Source organism: Myxine glutinosa, chromosome 10, assembly GCF_964187855.1.
Source record: "Myxine glutinosa chromosome 10, kmMyxGlut1.1, whole genome shotgun sequence".
In the NCBI taxonomy this organism is placed as follows: Eukaryota; Metazoa; Chordata; class Myxini; order Myxiniformes; family Myxinidae; genus Myxine; species Myxine glutinosa.
Window position 1 is genome coordinate 7,482,551 of NC_136270.1, and position 19,761 is coordinate 7,502,311.

Consider the following 19,761-nt stretch of genomic DNA (forward strand, 5'->3'; position numbering starts at 1 on the left):
AAATAATAGCGACCTTGGGATATCAGAAAGTTTGTTCCCGTTGGGTTCCTCATTTGCTTCGGGAGGAACACAAAACACATGCATGGATGTGTCATCACGGTTGCTTCAACGATATGTCGAGGGTGGTGACTTCCAGTTCCATATCGTGACTGGTGACGAAAGCTGGTTCCACCATTTCAACCTACAAACCAAGCAGCAAAGCAAGGAATGGCATTACTCCACATCTCCAAAAAAAAGAAGGCCAAAGTGGTACCCTCTTCCGGCAATGTTATGGGGACCATCCTCTAGGATGCCGTGGGATGCATAGTGGTTGATTTCCTACTAAAAGGGGAAACCATTAATGTGGCTCACTGCTGTTTGTGCCCTTGAAAGATCACATGAGAGGCCAGCGCTATGCAAACAATGAGACAGTCCTGATAGCTGTGTAGCTGGTTAAGAAGTACCACAGTGGTATTGTTTAAGCTCATGCAGCGCTAGCAGAAATGCGTGGATCGTTCTGGAAAATTTGGAGAAAAGCAATATGGTATGTCCAGTTACTATTGACATTATCATTTTTTCTCACATGTACCTTTGTTAACTCAACTGGACTACCGTCCAGTTGAGTTCATCACATACTGAACCCTCCGGCGTCCGTCGTCTCGTCGTCGTCGTCTGTCGTCCGTTAACTTTTCTACGTTAACACTCCAGCGTCCACAAAGATCAACCGATTCTGATCAAACTTGACATGCAGCATCCGTACCCCAAGGACCAGGTTGGTATTACATTTCAGCCCGATCCGTTGAAAAATGGCGGACTTAGGCGACCATTTTGTTTTTGGTCATGAAAACGACGTTAACACTCTAGCGTCCACAAATATTAACAGATTTTGATCAAACTTAGAATGTTTAACCCTTACCACACAAGGTAGGTTGCTATTGCATTCCAACCCGATCCGTCACAAAATGGCCGCCATAGGCCGCCATATTGTTTTCAGCTCTGAAACGACGTTAAGACTTTAACGTCCACAAATATTTATTGGGTTTTGATCAAACTTGGTGTGTGAGACTTACCACACAAGGTAGGTTGCTATCTTAAGTCAACTCTAGTACAGACAACTGACCTACTTTAAAGTTGTCCAGTCAGTTCAGTTGAGTTCTGCTTCCCTGGAAGCTCTAGTTTTACTGCACAATAAATGTGCTCATGACTTTTGGCACTGAGCTCATGTACATGTGTATGTATGTATGTATGTATGTATGCATGTATGTATGAACATAAAAAGTGCTGTTGTTCTGCATTGGTAAAACTTATATACATAGAAATACAAAGAAATAAAAGATGACCTTCTGTACTCTTGTCTCGTATTCATCTTTTGATCTCAAATCCAAATTTCTTGAGTATACAGCAATAATAACAAATTTGATTTCACTGTTCCAATACTTATGGAGGGCATTGTATGTATGTATGTATGTATATATATATATTATATATGTTCAATGTTGCTGTGTGTGTATATATATATGCACACACGTCTTTATATGAAAGTAAACCTTACAAATTTGATTGTCATTGCTTTCCTCTTTATTTTAGCACATTAGGGCAAAGCCCTTGTGAAACCAAGTACCATATGCATGAAAGCAGTGAGCAAACCCGCAATGAGGCCTTCACCACAGGCCTAGGGCCTGGCAGGGGGCCATGGCAGCTGTTTTCCCAAGGACACTTCAAAGTGCCGGTTTCTTGCAGACCATGGCTTCTTCCGCAAAGGGGGCTATTGTTGCCACTTTTTTGAGGATTTATGCAGACACTCTGACCAAGCCATTGCGTTGTTGTTCATTCGAACTTCACTTCATGCTATGTCCATTGATTTGTGACCTGCATTCACTCCTATAGACTATCAGTTGTTTTTTTTAATTTCTGGTTTATATAATGTTAATAAGTGGCGCATTCTTGGGCTTTGGATACCAGAAAGTTGGCCATGAATTATATTTGGTTTCGGTAACAAATCTTGTTTTCATTTTCTGGAATACTCAGTCGTTTTAATCAATCATTATTATGGGAATACAACATCAACCATTGGTCTACTGTTATAATATTTAACTATTAGCCAAGTTGAATAAGAAATAAAAAAAACAATTGTTCCATGGTGTAAAAGACAGTGGTATGTTAGAGTACCATGTGCGGCACTATTTGGCAAACTTTTTTTTTCGGTATTATGAAAGTGCTTGAGATCGGTTGATACCTACGCCACCCAAGGTAAACAGAGGTTATGTATTCACCCCTGTTTGTTTGTCTGTTTGTTTGTCTGTGAGCAGGATATCTCAAAAAGTTATGTATGGATTTGGACGAAACCTGGTGGACCGGTTGGGTGTGTGACACGGAGGAATTGATTCTATTTTGGTGAAGATTCGGATACAGATACTATAATTTAACAAGTAATTCTTCAAAATTGGGAGATAGGGCCAAAAACGATATACAGCATGATATTTCAGAAAGTTGCGGATTGCGCGATTGTGCGGGATACTGTCTTGTATTCATGTGTGAAGTTTCAGAACAATCAGCTGGGTGAAAAGGGAGGAGTAGCAAAATAGCAAAAAGTTAACGGACACCGGACGACGGATGGACATTCAGACATCACGTCCCATTTTACAAGTTCATCTCTTCGAGTTTCGGGATAAGATGACCTAGAAGGCTTCAAAAACAGATTGTCTTAACTACAGGCCCATTCACTTACTTCCAATTATAAGCAAAGTCCTGGAATCCATAATGGTAGTTGACGTCGTCTTTTCTTTTTTTCAATGGGCTGATCTCTGAGCATCATTTTGATTTTTGGGTCCCAGTCACTTCACCTTGGACATACAGACCTTGTCAGAATCAGGATGTGATCCAACACTTGGAATATATCTTTCAACTGAGACGAATCGCATACTCTCTGTGAAAGCACCGTTTGGTGAACCTACCCAAATACTTCCTTGACAAACCTCTTGGAGACATTCAGTCCCTGAAACATTTGGGCCTTATCACCCACTATCTCTTGGGCGAATCTCAAAAGCAAAGTTGACCACCAACCGCACGCTCGGCATCCTCTTTCTTACCAATCTTTCCTTGGCAAATCCAAACTATTGACAGCCTGCAGGGCCTTCATCCACAACTTGATGGAGTTACCTCACCCCCTGCCTGACATTTTTCACGTCTTGATGCCATGAAATCCAAGGCTCTTAGTCAATGAAATCTCTGGATCTGTTGCTCCAGCAATGCTGACAGGTTGTGGCATTTCTGTCTTCTCCCAACTCCTTTTTACCTCCGCCACCGAAGGTGGATGGAGGTTATGTTTTCACCCCTGTCTGTCTGTTTGTCTGTCTGTGAGCAAGATATCTCAAAACATTGTTGACAGATTCGGATGAAACTTGGTGGAAAGGTTAGGTGTGTGACAAGGATGAATTGGTTCAATTTTGGTGAAGATCCGGATTCGGATCCAGCTAGTAGAATTTTTAAAAAGTGATTCTTCACCATTGGGAGATGGGGCCAAAAACGATATATAGCAGGATATCTCAAAATGTTATGGACGGATTCGGAAGAAACTTTGTGGACAGGTTGTTTGTGTGACAAGGACTAATCGATTCGATTTTGGTGAAGATCTGAATATGGATTTGGATACGAGAATTATTTAATTTTAAGTGAATCTTCACCATTGAATGATCGGGCGAAAAACGATTATATAACATGATATTAGAAAAAGTTATGGACGAGTTATGAATAAACTTGGTGGACGAGTTGGTTAGGTGACGAGAACAAGCTGATTAGATTTTGTTTCAGATCCGAATCTAGATCCGGCCTATCAGTGGGATACAAAACATAAACTGCTCAGCCTGGCGGAGGTGTGCGCTCTACCGAGTGCTGTTCTAGTTGGCCATGCACCCTCTGCCCTTTGTGTGCTCCAACACCACCTCAGAGTTCTGGAGCCTCCATTCTCCAGGGTGCACGTATTCTGCCAGTATCCCACTTTTGGTGAGACCTCGACGTTCCAGGCTCACAGCTCACCTGTGCTCTTTTCTTCATTTTGTTATCTTGTCTGTGGAATGAGCTTTCCAAGTCTGTTAAATTCCACTCTTCCTTCCAGGGCTTCAAGTTAGTGATTCAACTCTTCAGGTCATCCCCTACCCATACTCTTGATCTTTTGTATTTAACCCTACCTAAGCCACCACCTCCTAGGCAGGTTATTGTGTTTCCCCCTACTCTCTCTCTCTCTCCATCCACCTTCCTATTTATTTGTCCCAAATAAATCAATTATTTATTTGTTCTTTCACTTGTTGGGCTTGTATCCAGCTTGTTCACTTCCTTGATCTTCCTCCTCTCTCTCCCTCTCGTTACTTTCTCATTCTTTCACTCGCTCACTCTTCCTCCAAGTGCCCTCAATGTGTCGATCTACTTTGTTGTTGGTGCTTCTTCCCACAATGTTCTAGTTGTTCTCCGTTTTGTTCTCACTGTTGCATTCTTGTTATTCCATGAACCTCGACTTTGTATACAAGAAAAAGATCAATGTAAAAGTGGATGGTCAATATTTATTGTCCTTGTTGTTGGAACCGAGATTTATTTAACACTAGCAGAAGTACCCGGCATTGCCGGGCGGGGGAGGGGAGGCGGAGGGGGAGGGGGAAGAGGAGGGGAAGGGGAAAGGGGAGGAAAGGGGAGGGGAGGGGAACGGGGGGGAAGGGAGGAGAGGGGGGAGGGGAGAAGAGGGGGAGGAGGGAGGGGAGGTGGGGGAAGGGGGAGGGTAAGGGTGGAAGGGGGAGGGTAAGGGGGGAAGGGGGAGGGTAGGGAGGGTAAGGGGGAAAGGGGAGGGGGAAAGGGGAGGGGGTAGGGTGTAGGGGGAAGGTTGGAGGGGGAAGGGGAAGGGGAAGGGAAGGGGAAGGGGGGGAAGGGGAGGATGAAGGGATGGAGGGGGGAGGGGAGGGAGGATGGGGGAGAGGGGGGAAGGGGAGGGAGAGGGGGGAGGGGAAGGGGAGGGGAGGGGGGACGGGAATGGGGAAAGGGGAGGGGGTAGGGAGGGGGTAGGGTGGAAGGGGAAGGGGAGGATGGAGGGGGGAGGGGAGGGAGAGGGGGAGGGGAAGGGGAGGATGGAGGGGGGAGGGGAGGTAACATTATATTACACACACACAAACTGTGTTTTATGTTCAATGGTCTGGCGGCGGGGATGGAACATCACGTGATCGCTCTGAGCGAATCAGCGCGCTGCTCTGCCACCGGCTCAGATTCCATGTACAATATTCCTCGCTGAAAAAAAATCTATGTGAAACATGCTACTATCTATGCAAAATCATGCTAAATCATGCTAAATGCTAATCATGCTAAAATCTATGCTACTTGCTGTGAGTTTATGGCGGCAAGGAACATCACGTGATGGCTCTGAGCGAATCAGCGCGCTGCTCTGCCACCGGCTCAGATTCCGTGTATAATATTCCTCGCTGAAAAAAAATATGGATCTAAAGATGAAAGAAAAAAAAACCTATGTGGTGTGAATGGCAATGTTCCTCGCTGAAATGTGAAAAAACGCAATCGCTTTTCACTCTGAATTACGTGCGAACGCGTAACTGTGAGTTTATGGCGGCAAGGAACATCACGTGATCGCTCTGAGCGAATCAGCGCGCTGCTCTGCCACTGGCTCAGATTCCGTGTATAATATTCTTCGCTGAAATGCACTGAGGTTAAAATATGGTAAAAAAATATTATGAAATAATTTTTTTTAGGTCGGCCATGTTCTTCCCAGGCTCAATGGCCATGTCTATGCCAAATATCAAGCACGTGAGCCTCTCCGTTTAGGAGTCTATCGGTAACATTACACACACACACACACACACACACACACAAACTGTGTTTTATACAGACTTGGCATTTAATATGGAATATATATTTTTTCTTGACTTTGGTTTACTTTCTTAACTCAGTATATCAATCTGGTGAGTTTCTTTTACACTTTGGTGGTTTATTTGTTAAAAGAACCATGCCACTGATTGTCTGTCGCAGCAAGACGTCAACAACAGGATTATATCACAGGTGGCGTGGCAAAATGTACGGACAGTTGCATTTCATGATTGGCTTCACAGTCGGGTATACAAGGGTTGTTGCATTCTGTATTGGTGGAAAACAACTGCTGCACGTCTCCAAAGGTTATTGCCACTTCCTCTGGAGATGGTCCGCCAACTCGACAATGCTGTTTGTCATGGAGTGGTGGCTTTACGAAATTACGGCATGAAACAGCATGCTATTGCTCGGCAGTATGGCATCACTCAAGGTCAGGTATCAAAGATCCTGAAACGAAATGCTCAGAGGGGTGTCCCTACTCCAATACCGAGGCCAGGATGTCCCCGCAGAACCACAAGGAGGGATGATCGCCAGCTGCACCGGTTAGTCCGCAATGGCCGGACCAAGTCAGCTAATCGGCTTAGGGCTGAGTGGCAGCAACTGACAAATGTGCCTGCATCCAGAAGGCTAGTCAACCAACGACTGGTTCAAGCAGGCTATCGTGCCAGGCGTCCCCTGAGAAAGCCACGCCTGACCAGAAAACACCGCCAGCGCCGATTGCAGTGGGCCAGAGAGCACCGTCAATGGCAGCCAGGACACTGGAATCACGTGATCTTCAGTGACGAGTCTAGATTTCTGGTCTATCGTCAAGATGGCCGCGTCCGAGTGCGCAGACAAGTGCATGAAGCCTACAACAAAGATTATATAGTGCCAAGAGTCCAAGCTAGAGGTGGTGGGGTGACCGTTTGGGCTGCTTTTCATGCAGGGGGCAAAACTGACCTGGTTGTTCTGAATGCAAACCTGAACCAGTTCAAGTACAGGGCCATTCTGGAAGAAACATTGCTTCCATTTGCTCGTGCAGCCTTTCGAGGAAACTTTGTCTTCCAAGATGACAATGCACGGCCTCATCGTGCTCACATGATCCAACACTTTCTTGCTGACCGTGGTGTAGAGCATATGGAGTGGCCTGCCATGTCCCCGGATATGAATCCGATAGAGAACTTGTGGGCAGAATCAACGTGTCAAATCGACCACTTGGACCAGCAGCCGACCTCTGTGCGTGAATTGCAGCAGGCTATTGTCACTGCATGGCAAGCGATTCCTGTCCAAACCTTGGCAAATCTCGTGAACAGCATGCCTCAACGTGTACGTGCTCTCCTGAATGCTCGTGGGGGTTACACGAAGTACTGAACTGTAATTTTACTGTCCGTAATCCCAGTCGTAATTTAACTTTTGTTTTTGTTAAAAAAATTTTTTGGCTAATGTGCAAAATAAAGAGATACTTCTGGAAAACGTACAGAAGTTTAACACAGTACTGTCCATGAATTGAGTTCGATATCAGTTTACATCACTTTCAAGGATCAATTTATTTGTTTCGAAATGTCAAATGTGGTTTTTGTTTCTTTTAAAGGTCACATTAACAAAATCTAGAATAATTTCAACATAATTCCAATGAACTTTTGGTTCTAAGACATCTTGAAAAGTAAGTTCACCCCCACAAAAAAAATATTCCATATTAAATGCCAAGTCTGTATATATAGATTATATTTCATAAAATTTTTTGCATGTGTAGAATTGAGGAATTGTTTCACTATTTACTGCTGTTTCTCTTGATGCTCATTGGTTTGTCTGACTGGAACAACCATGATAACATTGTGTCGGAGCATGCTTGTTACAAATTTAAAATCACTTCAACCTTTCATAGGTAAAGGAAAATATAAAATATAAGAAGCTTTGCTTTCTCACGCTCCAATCTCATAAACAATAACAACCAGCTTTAGAGGCCATTTTTCCCCGCAGAGCAGGGGTTGGCCTTTTCCAGGCACCTTGGTCCCCTTTTTGAAGCAACGTTTTATGGCCGGATGCCCTTCCTGCCGCCAACCCTGTTAGTCGCCTTTTGCGACACACAGGGAATTATCAGTGAACTGGTACTCGATTTGCCGACCTCAGAAGGATGACAGGCTGAGTCAACCCCCCTTGTGTTAATTCAGTGATCGACCGGGATTCCAACCCAGTTATCCTAGGATCCCAAGCCGGCACCCTAACCGCGAAGCCAACACCAGGCTTCAATCTCTAAGATGCTCCAATCTCATGTTGGTAACTAATTTTGTTTTCAATTATATGAATCTTGTATTTTAAAGTTTTAACTTTTTCATTTCTAACTTAAACTTTTAAAATTGTAATACAATTTTTTTCTACAATACGATGGCCCTGCCTCAAACTCTAATGTTGCAGGACAGTTCGATGATTTAGCTTGCGATTCTGAAGACATTCTTATCCTTGACCTATTGGCACGTAGATTCCAGCTGCAAAGCAAGGCTTGTTCCAGATGTTTGAAGCTGAATGATAGTTTGGGCCTGGAATGGACTGTTGATGAGCACAGTGCCAGTAGACACACCTGTGCATTGTGTAATAAAAAACCAGACCGTCGTCGGTAATGTTTGCTTGTACTTTGTGGGCCTTTGGTTGAGCCGCATGTACATTGTAAAACCACTAAATAGGAAAACAATTGTCAAGCATGAAGTGGTTGCTTAATTTATGGGTTTTTTTGGGGGTTTTTTTGTCCAACAAAGTAGATCTGGTAAAACTGAATACAGTTGCTGGTTGTCATCTGTTTGGTGCAGCCTTGTTGTTCTAATGTACAACAGCCAATGGCTGGCTTTGTTGATGGTACAACATCCCCACGGTTTGTTTGCAATTCTTTATTTTATTTTCAAATGAAGCCGATTGTTCTAGAACGTGCTTGTGGGAAATAAAGAAGCAAATAAAAATATTGTATATAAAATGGAATGCACAAAAGGTGTCCTGGTGCTGATACAAATTGTATTCCAAAGAGATATGGCAAAGGACAAGAGAGAAAATGAGGAGCGCTTATGTGTATGATCAAAGGGGTTTTGTTATTTTATTAAGCAGACATTCGCTGGCCCGTGAGAACTGTTTCCTTCAAAGCATCTTTCACATGAACAGATGGACTTGTTTCCAGCATTCCTATGTTTGTAGAAGCTCTTTAAGTAGTCATCTTATTGGAATCTTTCCCTTTGAGTATCAGATCCACATCGAGTTATTGTTGACAGACCACAAAATAATTGAAGTATTCTTCTGTCTATTCATTTCACGTTAAATGTAACTTTTCAACATTTCATCTGTATATTCACCAAATATATCAGAGAATTCCCACTCAGGGAATTTAAAAAAAATTCACGTTTCAAGTTTTCAACCTTGTACGAGATGATTGTGTTGAAGCCATAATCACTCAGCTGGTTATCAATCTTTTGATGATTTAAAAGCATATGCATAGAATGACTTAACACCATGAATATTGAGGCAAACAGTAAACTGGGATCATTGAGCATGTGCAACAAACTTAAAAGCAAAAAAGAAACAAGAGCAATGCGACTGTGTCGCAAATATGCCTCCGCAAAGTCCCACAATGGGTATGTGCCCTCGTTCACTGTCCTAAAAATAAACAAGTTTGGTTTAAATCCCTTCAGCTGTTTTCAAGGATCACATTTTCACCAGCCATGACAGGTTTCACATCGATCGGTGAAGCAGTTTCAGAGAAGGATTTTTTTTTAATATCGGCTTTCAGGTGAATATGGCTGCCACACTACATGACATCTGACATTTAAAAATGTACACTCTGCATATGTATGGGTAGGGGGATCACGACGAAAATGAATTTATTTTCATGCTTGAGCATTCACCGTTTCTGCATTGTCTGTTTGCTTATGGCTTCCCACCCGTGTGTAGCACGGGTACCTCGCGAGTACATACAGTCACGTGAAAAAGTAAGTACACCCCATGTAAAGTTTAGACTTTTTCAACATATTTCAACATACAGCTATTTGATCTTCATTTCAACAATATTGATAGATAAAGGTGATATAATATAACAAATATCATGAAACATTTACATTTTGTAGTCCATTGTATAATTTAAAGAAACATAAATGCAAATTTCGCATGTGGAAAAAGTAAGTACACCCCGACATTTTTCACGACTTCAAATACCTAAAATTAGAATCAGGTGCACCAGCTCAGGTGCAAATGATTAGAACGTCGTTGGAGAGGATCTTGGAGGAACCTGTCTTATTTAAACCTCAGGCATTTAGTTTGGTTTGCTCTTTGTTGTTGAAGTGTGCGGCGTCACCATGCCTAGATCAAAAGAGCTCTCCGAGGCCTGTAGAAAGAAGGTTATAGATGCATACGAGTCTGGGAAGGGATTCAAAAAGATCTCCAAACAATTTGAAATCAATCATTCGACTGTCCGGAAGATCATCTACAAGTGGAGAAGATTCCAAACAACTGCCAACTTGTTCAGGCCAGGCCGTCCCAGCAAGGTCAGCCTTAGAGCAGACCGCAAGATGCTGAAAGAAGTCTCTAAGAACCACAGAACGTCATCACGGGACCTACAGGTAGCTCTTGCCACTGTTGATGTCAAAGTGCACGAGTCTACCATTAGAAAGAGGCTGCACAAATTTGATCTACATGGGAGGTGTGCCAGGAGGAAACCTTTGCTCTCCAGAAAGAACATCAGGGCAAGACTAAAGTTTGCCAATGAACACCTAGGCAAAGACCAGCACTTCTGGAACAATGTGCTCCGGACAGAAGAGTCAAAGGTAGAGCGATTTGGCCTCAGTACCAGAAGACATGTTTGGCGAAAACCAAACACAGCATTTGACCACAAGAACCTGGTACCAACGTCAGCCAGAAGCATGGTGGTGGAAATATTGTGGTTTGGGGCAACTTTGGTGCATCAGGGCCTGGGCAGCTCACCATCATAGAATCCACTATGAATTCTTCATTGTACCAGAGGGTGCTTGAGGATAATGTGAGGCCATATGTCGGAAAGTTGAAGCTCAACCAAAGGTGGACCTTGCAACATGACAATGACCCTAAACATACCAGTAGATCCACCAAGGAATGGCTGAAAAGAAAGAAATGGAGGTTTCTGGAATGGCCAAGTCAAAGCCCGGATCTAAATCCCATCGAGATGTTGTGGGGGAATTTTAAACGAGCTGTGCAAGAATTTTTTGTTGAATTAATTATTGCAAAGTCAACTTTTCATTGTTTTTTGTTCAATTAGACCACCTTTATCTATAGATACTGTTTAAATGAAGATCAAATATTGATATGTCCACATATGTTGGGGTGTACTTACTTTTTCGACATGCGAAATTTGCATTTATGTTTATTTAAATTATACAATGGACTACAAAATGTAAATGTTTCATGATATTTGTTATACTAGGGCATGCCCGTACGTGGGTGCCCGTTCCTTGCCAAAAAAAAAACAAAACGCTACCCGTACGCTCTACCCCGCCCGTACGCCCGTAAACAAAAAAAACAACGCTCTTCGCTTCCGCCCTTCGTTCTGACTGAATTGGGAGAAATAATGCACATAAGAAATCGAGAAATTATTATTTTCTCCGGAAGAAATCGAATTACGAACCGTAATGGCGCACGCGCTCGGCTCGGCTCGCAACAACGCGTTCTGTGATTGGCTGCCGGAAGTGAAGTCTTCACTGTCCGGAAGGTCGCAAATCGCAGTTACGATGAATCGCAAATTAGTTTTATTTAGTTTTAAAACATAGTTTAATGGCAACATAGTTTTCCAACGTGAAATAAATGAATACGCTCTCAAATGTGCCGTCCGAGGCAGAGTCTGTTCGCCACGTTCGGCACACGTGATAGCTCGCTGCTCTCTGATTGGTTGAATCGTTTTTTGGACATAGCTCGGTAACTACTTGTCCGATTAATATGAAACCTTGAAAAGGCACATCCTCGGGTCCCCAGCAATATACCTGGCAAGTTTAAAGTATATCGGACCCGTGGTTGTCGAGAAACAGCGGTCACAGACATACATACATACATACATACATACATACATACATACATACATACATACATACATACACACAGAGATTACTGGAATTATAGATAGATTATATCACCTTTATCTATCAATATTGTTGAAATGAAGATCAAATAGCTGTATGTTGAAAAAGTCAAAACTTTACATGGGGTGTACTTACTTTTTCACGTGACTGTGTATATATTTATTTATATATTTATTTATATATATATATATATATATATTTTTTTTTTAAATAGATATATTTCTATTTCTCCCAATTAGATTAAAAAATTTGATGTATTGATTAATCAACTCATCGATTAATTACGTAATTATTTTATTAATGACATGATTAATTGAGTCATCAATGACATTGATGACTTAATTAATTTCAAAAAAATTAAGTTACGGATTCGGATGAAACAGTGGTGGTTTAGGTATGCTATGAGCCAATTGATTAATAGTTTAATTATTTTACCATTATTATTTATTTATTTTCATTATTAATCAATTTTGTATTTTCTTTCTCATCTGGGCAATATCTCAGACACCTTTAGAGCTGGGAAGCTGATATTCGGACACAGCAGTGACCAAGTGATTTGGCTATAAAGGATATTTTTGACTTATTGATTAATCCATTAATTGATTTATTATTTATTGACTAATCAATTAATTTTTTTTTTCAACTAATGACTTTTGTATACTGAATCGAGGCTCGTGAAAGAGCTGACAACCACGAGGGAAAGACAGCACAGGGGGACCATGAGGGAAAGAGCACAGGGGGACCACGAGGGAAAGACAGCACAGGGGGACCACGAGGGAAAGACAGCACAGGGGGACCACGAGGGAAAGACAGCACAACTTAAATTAATTTTCAAAAAGTTACAGCTTCCGATGAAACGCTGGTGGTTAATAGTGAAACACTATTATCCAATTGATTACAAAATTATTTTATGATTATTATTTATGGATTTTAATTATGCAATTAATCTCTCCTCTAATTCCGAGATATATCAAAATTAATTCTCTGACAGTTAGGGCTTACTTTCTTTTTCATTTATTGTTTTGGGGAGAGGGGATGTTAAACAAAACGTATTATTCCAACTTGACCCATGGCGGGAATATGTGCTCTACTGAGTGGCGTTCTCGTTTGCATTGTTTTGGTGAATATTGGAGAATAGTGAAGTCAAACAACAAACTGCTGTAGGTTATTGAAGTTGCATGCATCTACTATAAATAGTGTGTGTGTGTGTGTGTGTGTGTGTGTGGGGGTGTGGATGTTTGTGTGTGTGTGTGTGGGTGTGTTTGTGTGTGTGTGTCTGTGTATTTGTGTGTGTGGTGTGCCTGTGAAGTTCAGTGTGTGAGGCATGTTTTTGTGGAGTTATACTGGAGCTTTCTGATGTGGAGTGTGATACACCGAAATAATCGTTATGATCTCCTGAGTTGATTAGGCTCATTAACGACAAATAATCGGGAAGAATTCCCATGAGTTAAACGCACGACATGTTAAAGTGTATATAACAGCTTAATATATCCGTCCTTCCATGGCATGGCATTCCAATTACAAAATAAATAACAAAAACAATGATAACATTTAACAAAGCATATATGAATTTTTTTATTAAAATTAACAACAATAATAGTCATGTCACTTCACATATATAATACCCCCACATCCAAACATATCTGGGCTTGGTGAAAGGCAAGCTAATGCTCAAGCAGTACAGCAGGCAGGTACGCTACAAGGCTGTGAAGACCAATGAAAATTTTGTCCAATGGATAGACTGGTCCACTATTTGTGAAAATGCGTTTTATTCTTGTTTAAAGTGGATTGGGTCTGAATAAGGGGTGTGTGGGGGGAGGGGGCATCTCAGACTTTTGCCCAGGGCCCCAGAATCACTAAGACCACCCCTGCCTCTGTGAATGGTTATAATTCCACAAAAGGTGTAATCCCACAAAACTTTAGGACTGAATGAACTCCAGGAAGCAGGAACCTCATTGGCATTCTTCAATGTCTTTGCTATTATTTCTTCCACTTTGTTGTTGCCTCTGCTATTATATTACAGTGCAGTGTTTCGAACCTTTCATTAAATTTGTTGGGCCCTCTTCTATTTGTTCTTTCCTTGTGGTTATATGATGAATGGGGATAGAAGCATCTTTTATACCGAGATGCCATTTGCAAAACGTTTGGTTCTGGATGGCAATAAAAGTTTGGCTTTTTAGTAAAGCCTGCAGTTGCATTTCTTAATAACCAGGACTTGTCGCCATGGCAATTTGAATGAAAGCTTAGTACCTTATATGCCGCCTCTGTCTTTTGTGATAAAACACGTGGGGGCTTCGTCACAGCCCTCTGCTCCACACTCTCCCAAATGGCATTTGGAGATCAAAGGAAGGTTTTGTTATTGTGAGCGAGGGAGTCATGGGTCGTAACCTTGTGAACAGCTGTACATTTCAAGCCCCCGGAGTGTTTCCGTTGTGGGTAAGGGCGTGGTGAGGGCACAAGGAATGGGTTAGATGTTCGATGTAAAGGAGGGGAGTGAGAATGAGAAGGAAAAAAAAAGTTTTGTGATGGATAATTGAATCACATGGGCTATTGTTTGTTTGTACTTTGAAGTTCGGGTGGGACAGAGAAACAGACACTAAAGTTGACCGCATTTTATTTTACAGGTTAAGGCTCATTTATACGTCAGACATAGATTACATGAACAGGAAGGGGAAATAATAATGCACAAAATATGGCCTTCAAGCTTGTGTCATCCACATTGTAAATTAAGTGTTTATGGAAAAAGATTGTAAATGAATGAATGAATGAATGAATGATCATTTTAAAGGCCATTTTCCCTGCTAGAGCAGGGATTAGCCTTGCGGGCCCCATGACAATGATGGTTCCCTGTTTGAGGCAATGTTTTTATGGCCGGATGCCCTTCCTGGCACCAACCCTTAGTCGCCTCTTACGATGCGCAGGGATACGGTGTACCTATTCTAAACCGGGGTACACACCGGGATCATTCATCCCAGCAAGCTGGTACTCAATTTGCCGACCTCGGAAGGATGACAGGCTGAGTCAACCCCCCTGGTGTTAATTTAGCGATCGACCGGGATTCGAACCCAGGATCCTAGGATCCCACGCCAGCACCCTAACCGCTAAGCCAACACCAGGAAAATGAAAAGCAGTTTTAGCTTTCCCATAAATGTCAAAAAAGAAAACATAAAAACTTTTATCATCACATTTCTTGTTAAAAGACCGAGCATAGAACAATAAGGAAAACAAATGACGTCAAACACTTATTTCACCACTATTGCCAAGTTGTATGCAGACCATCAAAGGTACCGAAGTGAGAGATTATCGCTTTGGGTACAAATTGAGAGCTGGACCATTTACTCTGTAAATCATGACTTTCTCTCTTTTTCCTTGCCAGGACTTTCCATACTACGAGGCAAAGAAAGAGGGCTTCTCCGAGTATGCCTTAGAAGGTGAGAGCTTAAGTGAATTTGACCAAACTGCTGGCATTGATGCCCAAACACAGAAAATTCACAAAACAGTTTTACTGCATGCTGTGCCACTTGGCTCTTTCACACAGGCCGTGAAAGCCAAGATCACAGCTTTGATGTGATTGTATTTTTGTGCTGTTTTTTTTTATGACTTCTGGCACTGCCCTTTCCAAAATAAGCACAATGGTGTGGAACACGAGCCATTGTTGACTGATCGGCGTCTGAAGAAGGTCGTTCTAAATTGAGCAGCCAACTGGCACAAACGGTGTCGGTCCCATCGAAATTGTAGTTTAACTTCAGGGTTTGTTTTTTCCTCAACTGTGAGCGCAAGTGTGGGATTCATGATACAAACACAAAGGAAATTACCCATTCCCTGATAAAAGACAATTTCCGGAAAGATGGTGATTTTGTTTTTTTGCTGGAAAAGGTTTCTTTACTTTTGTGTGTTCATCTTGCTTTAAGCCTTTCCTCGAGTAGACAGAACTGTAATAAATACACCGACGTTGTTTAATTTTGTCACAGAAGGAAGTAAACGTGTTATTCCAGAGTGTTGATGATGTATGATTGAGAAGGAAATTCTGATGGACTTTCCCAACTAAAACTGTTGTGGAATAACCTTAAAAACAAGCTCGCGATGCTTAATTTGCTGTACTTCTGCATGATGGGTCTGCAGCTCCAATTTCCCCTGAAAAAGTGCCGCTGGATTACGGGAGGGGGAAAGACGGGGCCGGCGGCAGAAAGGAAGTTAAACACGGCTCTTCTGCTCGAGTGGCATTTCACGTGAGTTTGATTCGATTGGCTTAACAAAACTTCCCAAAGCCCCACATTTTAACACAAATCGTCAACATTTTCACCGTGATGAAGACCCAGCTAGAGTCACAGTGAGGCAATGTTGTTGCACCGAAAGCACTGTCGAAGCAAACGCATGCTGATGTGCAAAAATAAATAAATAGATACAACTTGTCTGAAAGTGCAGTGTCTTAAAGCATGACCCAGAGCCTTTGGAAAAATAATTATAAATTGAAGAAGGAAGGAAAATATTATTGTTATAGAAGAAAATAATTTTAAAATAAATTGCATCATCAAAACGTCAGTTCAGTGGGAGCCGTTGTCACGGAGAGGAAAGCATAAATGTTCTGTGATATGGAAACCAGTCAGGGACTCGATCCTTGGATCCATTCAATTGCTTCAGCTCTGCTCAGAGTAATGAGAAACAACTATGCTGTGGTCTTCAGAGTTGTGTGCCCGCACTCCTAAACAACTGCAAAGGTTTACTTTGTTGGTGGCTTGCTTGCTCTTGCCATTAGCAATGGATTTGCCTCGTTTAAAAATGCACTTTTCGCTCTGTCCGAACTGCTACCGTTGCCTGTTGTCCTGCCAGGAGGTGGAATGCGATATCTCTATGCGCGATGACAACAGACAGGAATGGACATTCACTCTGTATGACTTTGATAACAGTGGGAAGATCACTCGAGAGGTGAGATTTTGTAGGGAGTCGAGTTGAGGGCAAACTTCTTGAGAATAAACTGTTCAGATTTTGGGGGAGGATCATTTTGCTCGTACTTCGAAAGGCAATGCATGAAACTTTATCGTTGACAATATGAGAATGTCAGCGAGAATGGAGGAGACGTTAAATTGTCCAGAACTTTATTCGTAGACAAAACCCGATTATACAAAATATCATCCATTATATCGTTTGCATATCAATTTGGGATTAAAAAAAATTCTACAATTAATGAGACAATTCTCAAACTGAACAGGAGTAATGTATGGTGGTCTGTTTAAACTCATCCACAAGCCAAAGCATGAGGTCTTGCCTCTCCCCTTACATATGCTACACTCACTTTCTCAAACCGCCACTTTGGTGATGTCATGCCATTGGCAAAACCTATTTCATCATCATTGTTGCAAATACTGCTATTCCCACTTTAACCGACACAAATTTGTGATAATTATAAATAAATGACAGTGATACAGTGTCTATTTTCATTTGAATCTAAATTACACATTGAGGTCTTTGAGATAATAATGGGAGTACATCTGAAAGAGCACTGGATAGCTGGTATAATGACTTGATCATGATACAGTGATTCCATAGTTACTTTCTTTAAGCAAATGTGAAATTCAAATTTGATACCTGCATGGATTGTAAGGGATGGTGGGATGGACTAAAGGTACACACAGTCGTCTCTAAGCTGTCTAGACTGGGTTTAAATCATGACCCAGCTATAAACCGCCATCCTGGTGTTTCACAGGCAAGGTGATTCATCAATGTGTGTGTTCCGTCCCTCGGATGGATGTTAAACTGGGTGTCCCATCTTAGTTTAAGGATCCCGCGTTGTCCTCCGTGAAGAGTAGGCGAGCTACCCCACATAAATTACAAATTCCTGCCCTGATTTCCTGAGTCGACGTGACAACCCATCCAGGATTGTAGCTTAGTAACCGCCTCGGCAGCGCTCTGCATAGGACGTGGTACATGATGATGATGATGGATTTTCAAATGTTAATGCACTGATCACAAGATGTTCTTTTGCTCTAATAGTATTGCTCATAATTACTTGCTGATGCTTGATTTTCCTGCAGGATATTGGGAGTCTCATGAGCACTATTTATGAGGTGGTGGACACGTCTGTGAACCACAACACCAATAACAGCAAAACGCTGAAGGTGAAGCTCACGGTGACCCCTGACTCCAAACTCCATACCAGTGAAGTGCAGCAATGCACTGTGGGTAAGCTTTGTGCATTGCGCCGTGATCATTAGCCATTAGGAACATAGAGGCAAAAGTAGTACAACGTGTGCTGTCAGCAAACTGTGTTCTCAAAAGCAAAATTGTCCTTCTCTGCTTGATTCTGCGATGATGAAGGTTCTTCAAGAGATGTGAGGATTAATAAAACAATTCGGTCCAAATTACACTTTGTTAGCCATGCACAAAAGGGATCACCTAGATAGCAAAGTACAATAACAGCATCAGGGTTTGCTATAGGGTATAACATGCAAAACTAGAACGGCACATGGTAGAGCGCATGCCTCCGCCAGGCCGGATCTGATAGGCAGGATCTGGATCTTCACCAAAATCGAACCAATTCGTCCTTGATACACACCCAACATGTCTAGCAAGTTACATCCGAATCTGTCAATAACTTTTTGAGATACCATGCTCACAAACAATAGATTCAAACCGCTGCTTTTTCTCATTTATTTAATCCATCAAAAATTCAAAAAAAAAATTTTTTTTAATGCTCCAGGAGATATAGAGTACGTATAATTACTTTGGATAATTGCCGAAAAATGTAGAACAAAAGTTTGTTTGTTTTAATTGCTACAATCAGGTATGCAAAAAAAAGAAAGAAGATTTTTCATGAAGTGGGCCTTCTTTGTTAGTCTTAATACAACTTTTAAAGTGGTCAATTTGTTGTGTAACTGGTTCTAAGCAATGCATCAACCAAATTTATATTCTTCTTCTTTCGTATGCAGTACTAGGCTGCGGGGTAGCATCATTGGCTGAGGGCATGACTGTTCCTCTGAAGCAATGCCCTATGTAGGTTAGGATAGCAATTTGTAATTTGTTTATTGTGACGGCGATAGCTCGCCTACTCTTCGTGAAGGATACCGTGGGATCTTTAATGTCCACCAACTAATGCCGGCACGTTTAACGTCCATCTGAGGGATGGCACACACGTTGATAAATCACCTCACCTGTGAAACACCAAGATGACAGTTTATAGCTAGGTCGGGATTCAAACCCAAACTAGACTGCTTAGAGACGAGCGTGTGTACCTCTAGGGCCATCCTGCCAGCTCAACCAAATGAATAACTCTCAATGACCAATTAACAAGACCCGTTACAGATAATTTTCAGGACACTTTGTATTAAGAGTATATAAATTGTGCATAACAAATATAAATGCTTATTTATTTGCTTCACAGGTTTGGGAAATGTTTGGCAGGAAGTTGTGCAAAGCCTTTGTTTTTTGTTGTCTCAGACCAAGGTCGTGCTAAGGACCGTTTGGAGGCCGGTGATGAAGTCAGGGTTGCTGAGAGGAAACAGCAGTCTCAGATTCGGTAAGGCATGCAACTACGATGAACAAACGACAAACGGGGACTTTATAAATAGATTTTCTCTTGCTGCTTAAACGAGGTCAAGGCAAATTGTTAGTTTTGTGAGAAGTGGTTTTAATTGCCCTCACTTTCACATGCTGCTTTGTTGTGAAGAAAAACCAGGTAAGATGTGGTGTTGCCTTTGTTTACAATACAAAATGCACAGTGGTGCACTAACACAGACAGACCCTGGGTAGTACCACACTGGAACACTTCGGAGCTTTAGGCAAGTATGATGGAGATTAGAAGATGGATTCAGGTCAGATTAGCCAGTGACGAAAATGGAAAAAGATGTTGATGGTGCAGACCTGTGTAGTT

At 41.9% G+C, this 19,761-nt stretch overlaps 1 protein-coding gene across 3 annotated transcripts in view; it reads left to right on the top strand.

The window, feature by feature from the left end:
• NKD2 (NKD inhibitor of Wnt signaling pathway 2) overlaps positions 1 to 19,761 on the top strand; it is a 90,290-nt gene that overhangs the window by 57,853 nt on the left and 12,676 nt on the right. For 2 of the 3 annotated variants that reach the window (XM_068127086.2, XM_068127088.2), the window contains exons 4-8: positions 15,271 to 15,325; positions 16,017 to 16,123; positions 16,725 to 16,820; positions 17,927 to 18,074; positions 19,329 to 19,407. In XM_068127086.2, coding sequence (XP_067983187.2) covers positions 15,271 to 15,325; positions 16,017 to 16,123; positions 16,725 to 16,820; positions 17,927 to 18,074; positions 19,329 to 19,407 — 485 coding nt within the window. The remainder of the gene's footprint in view (positions 1 to 15,270; positions 15,326 to 16,016; positions 16,124 to 16,724; positions 16,821 to 17,926; positions 18,075 to 19,328; positions 19,408 to 19,761) is intronic. The other variant, XM_068127087.2, reaches the window with a different exon arrangement.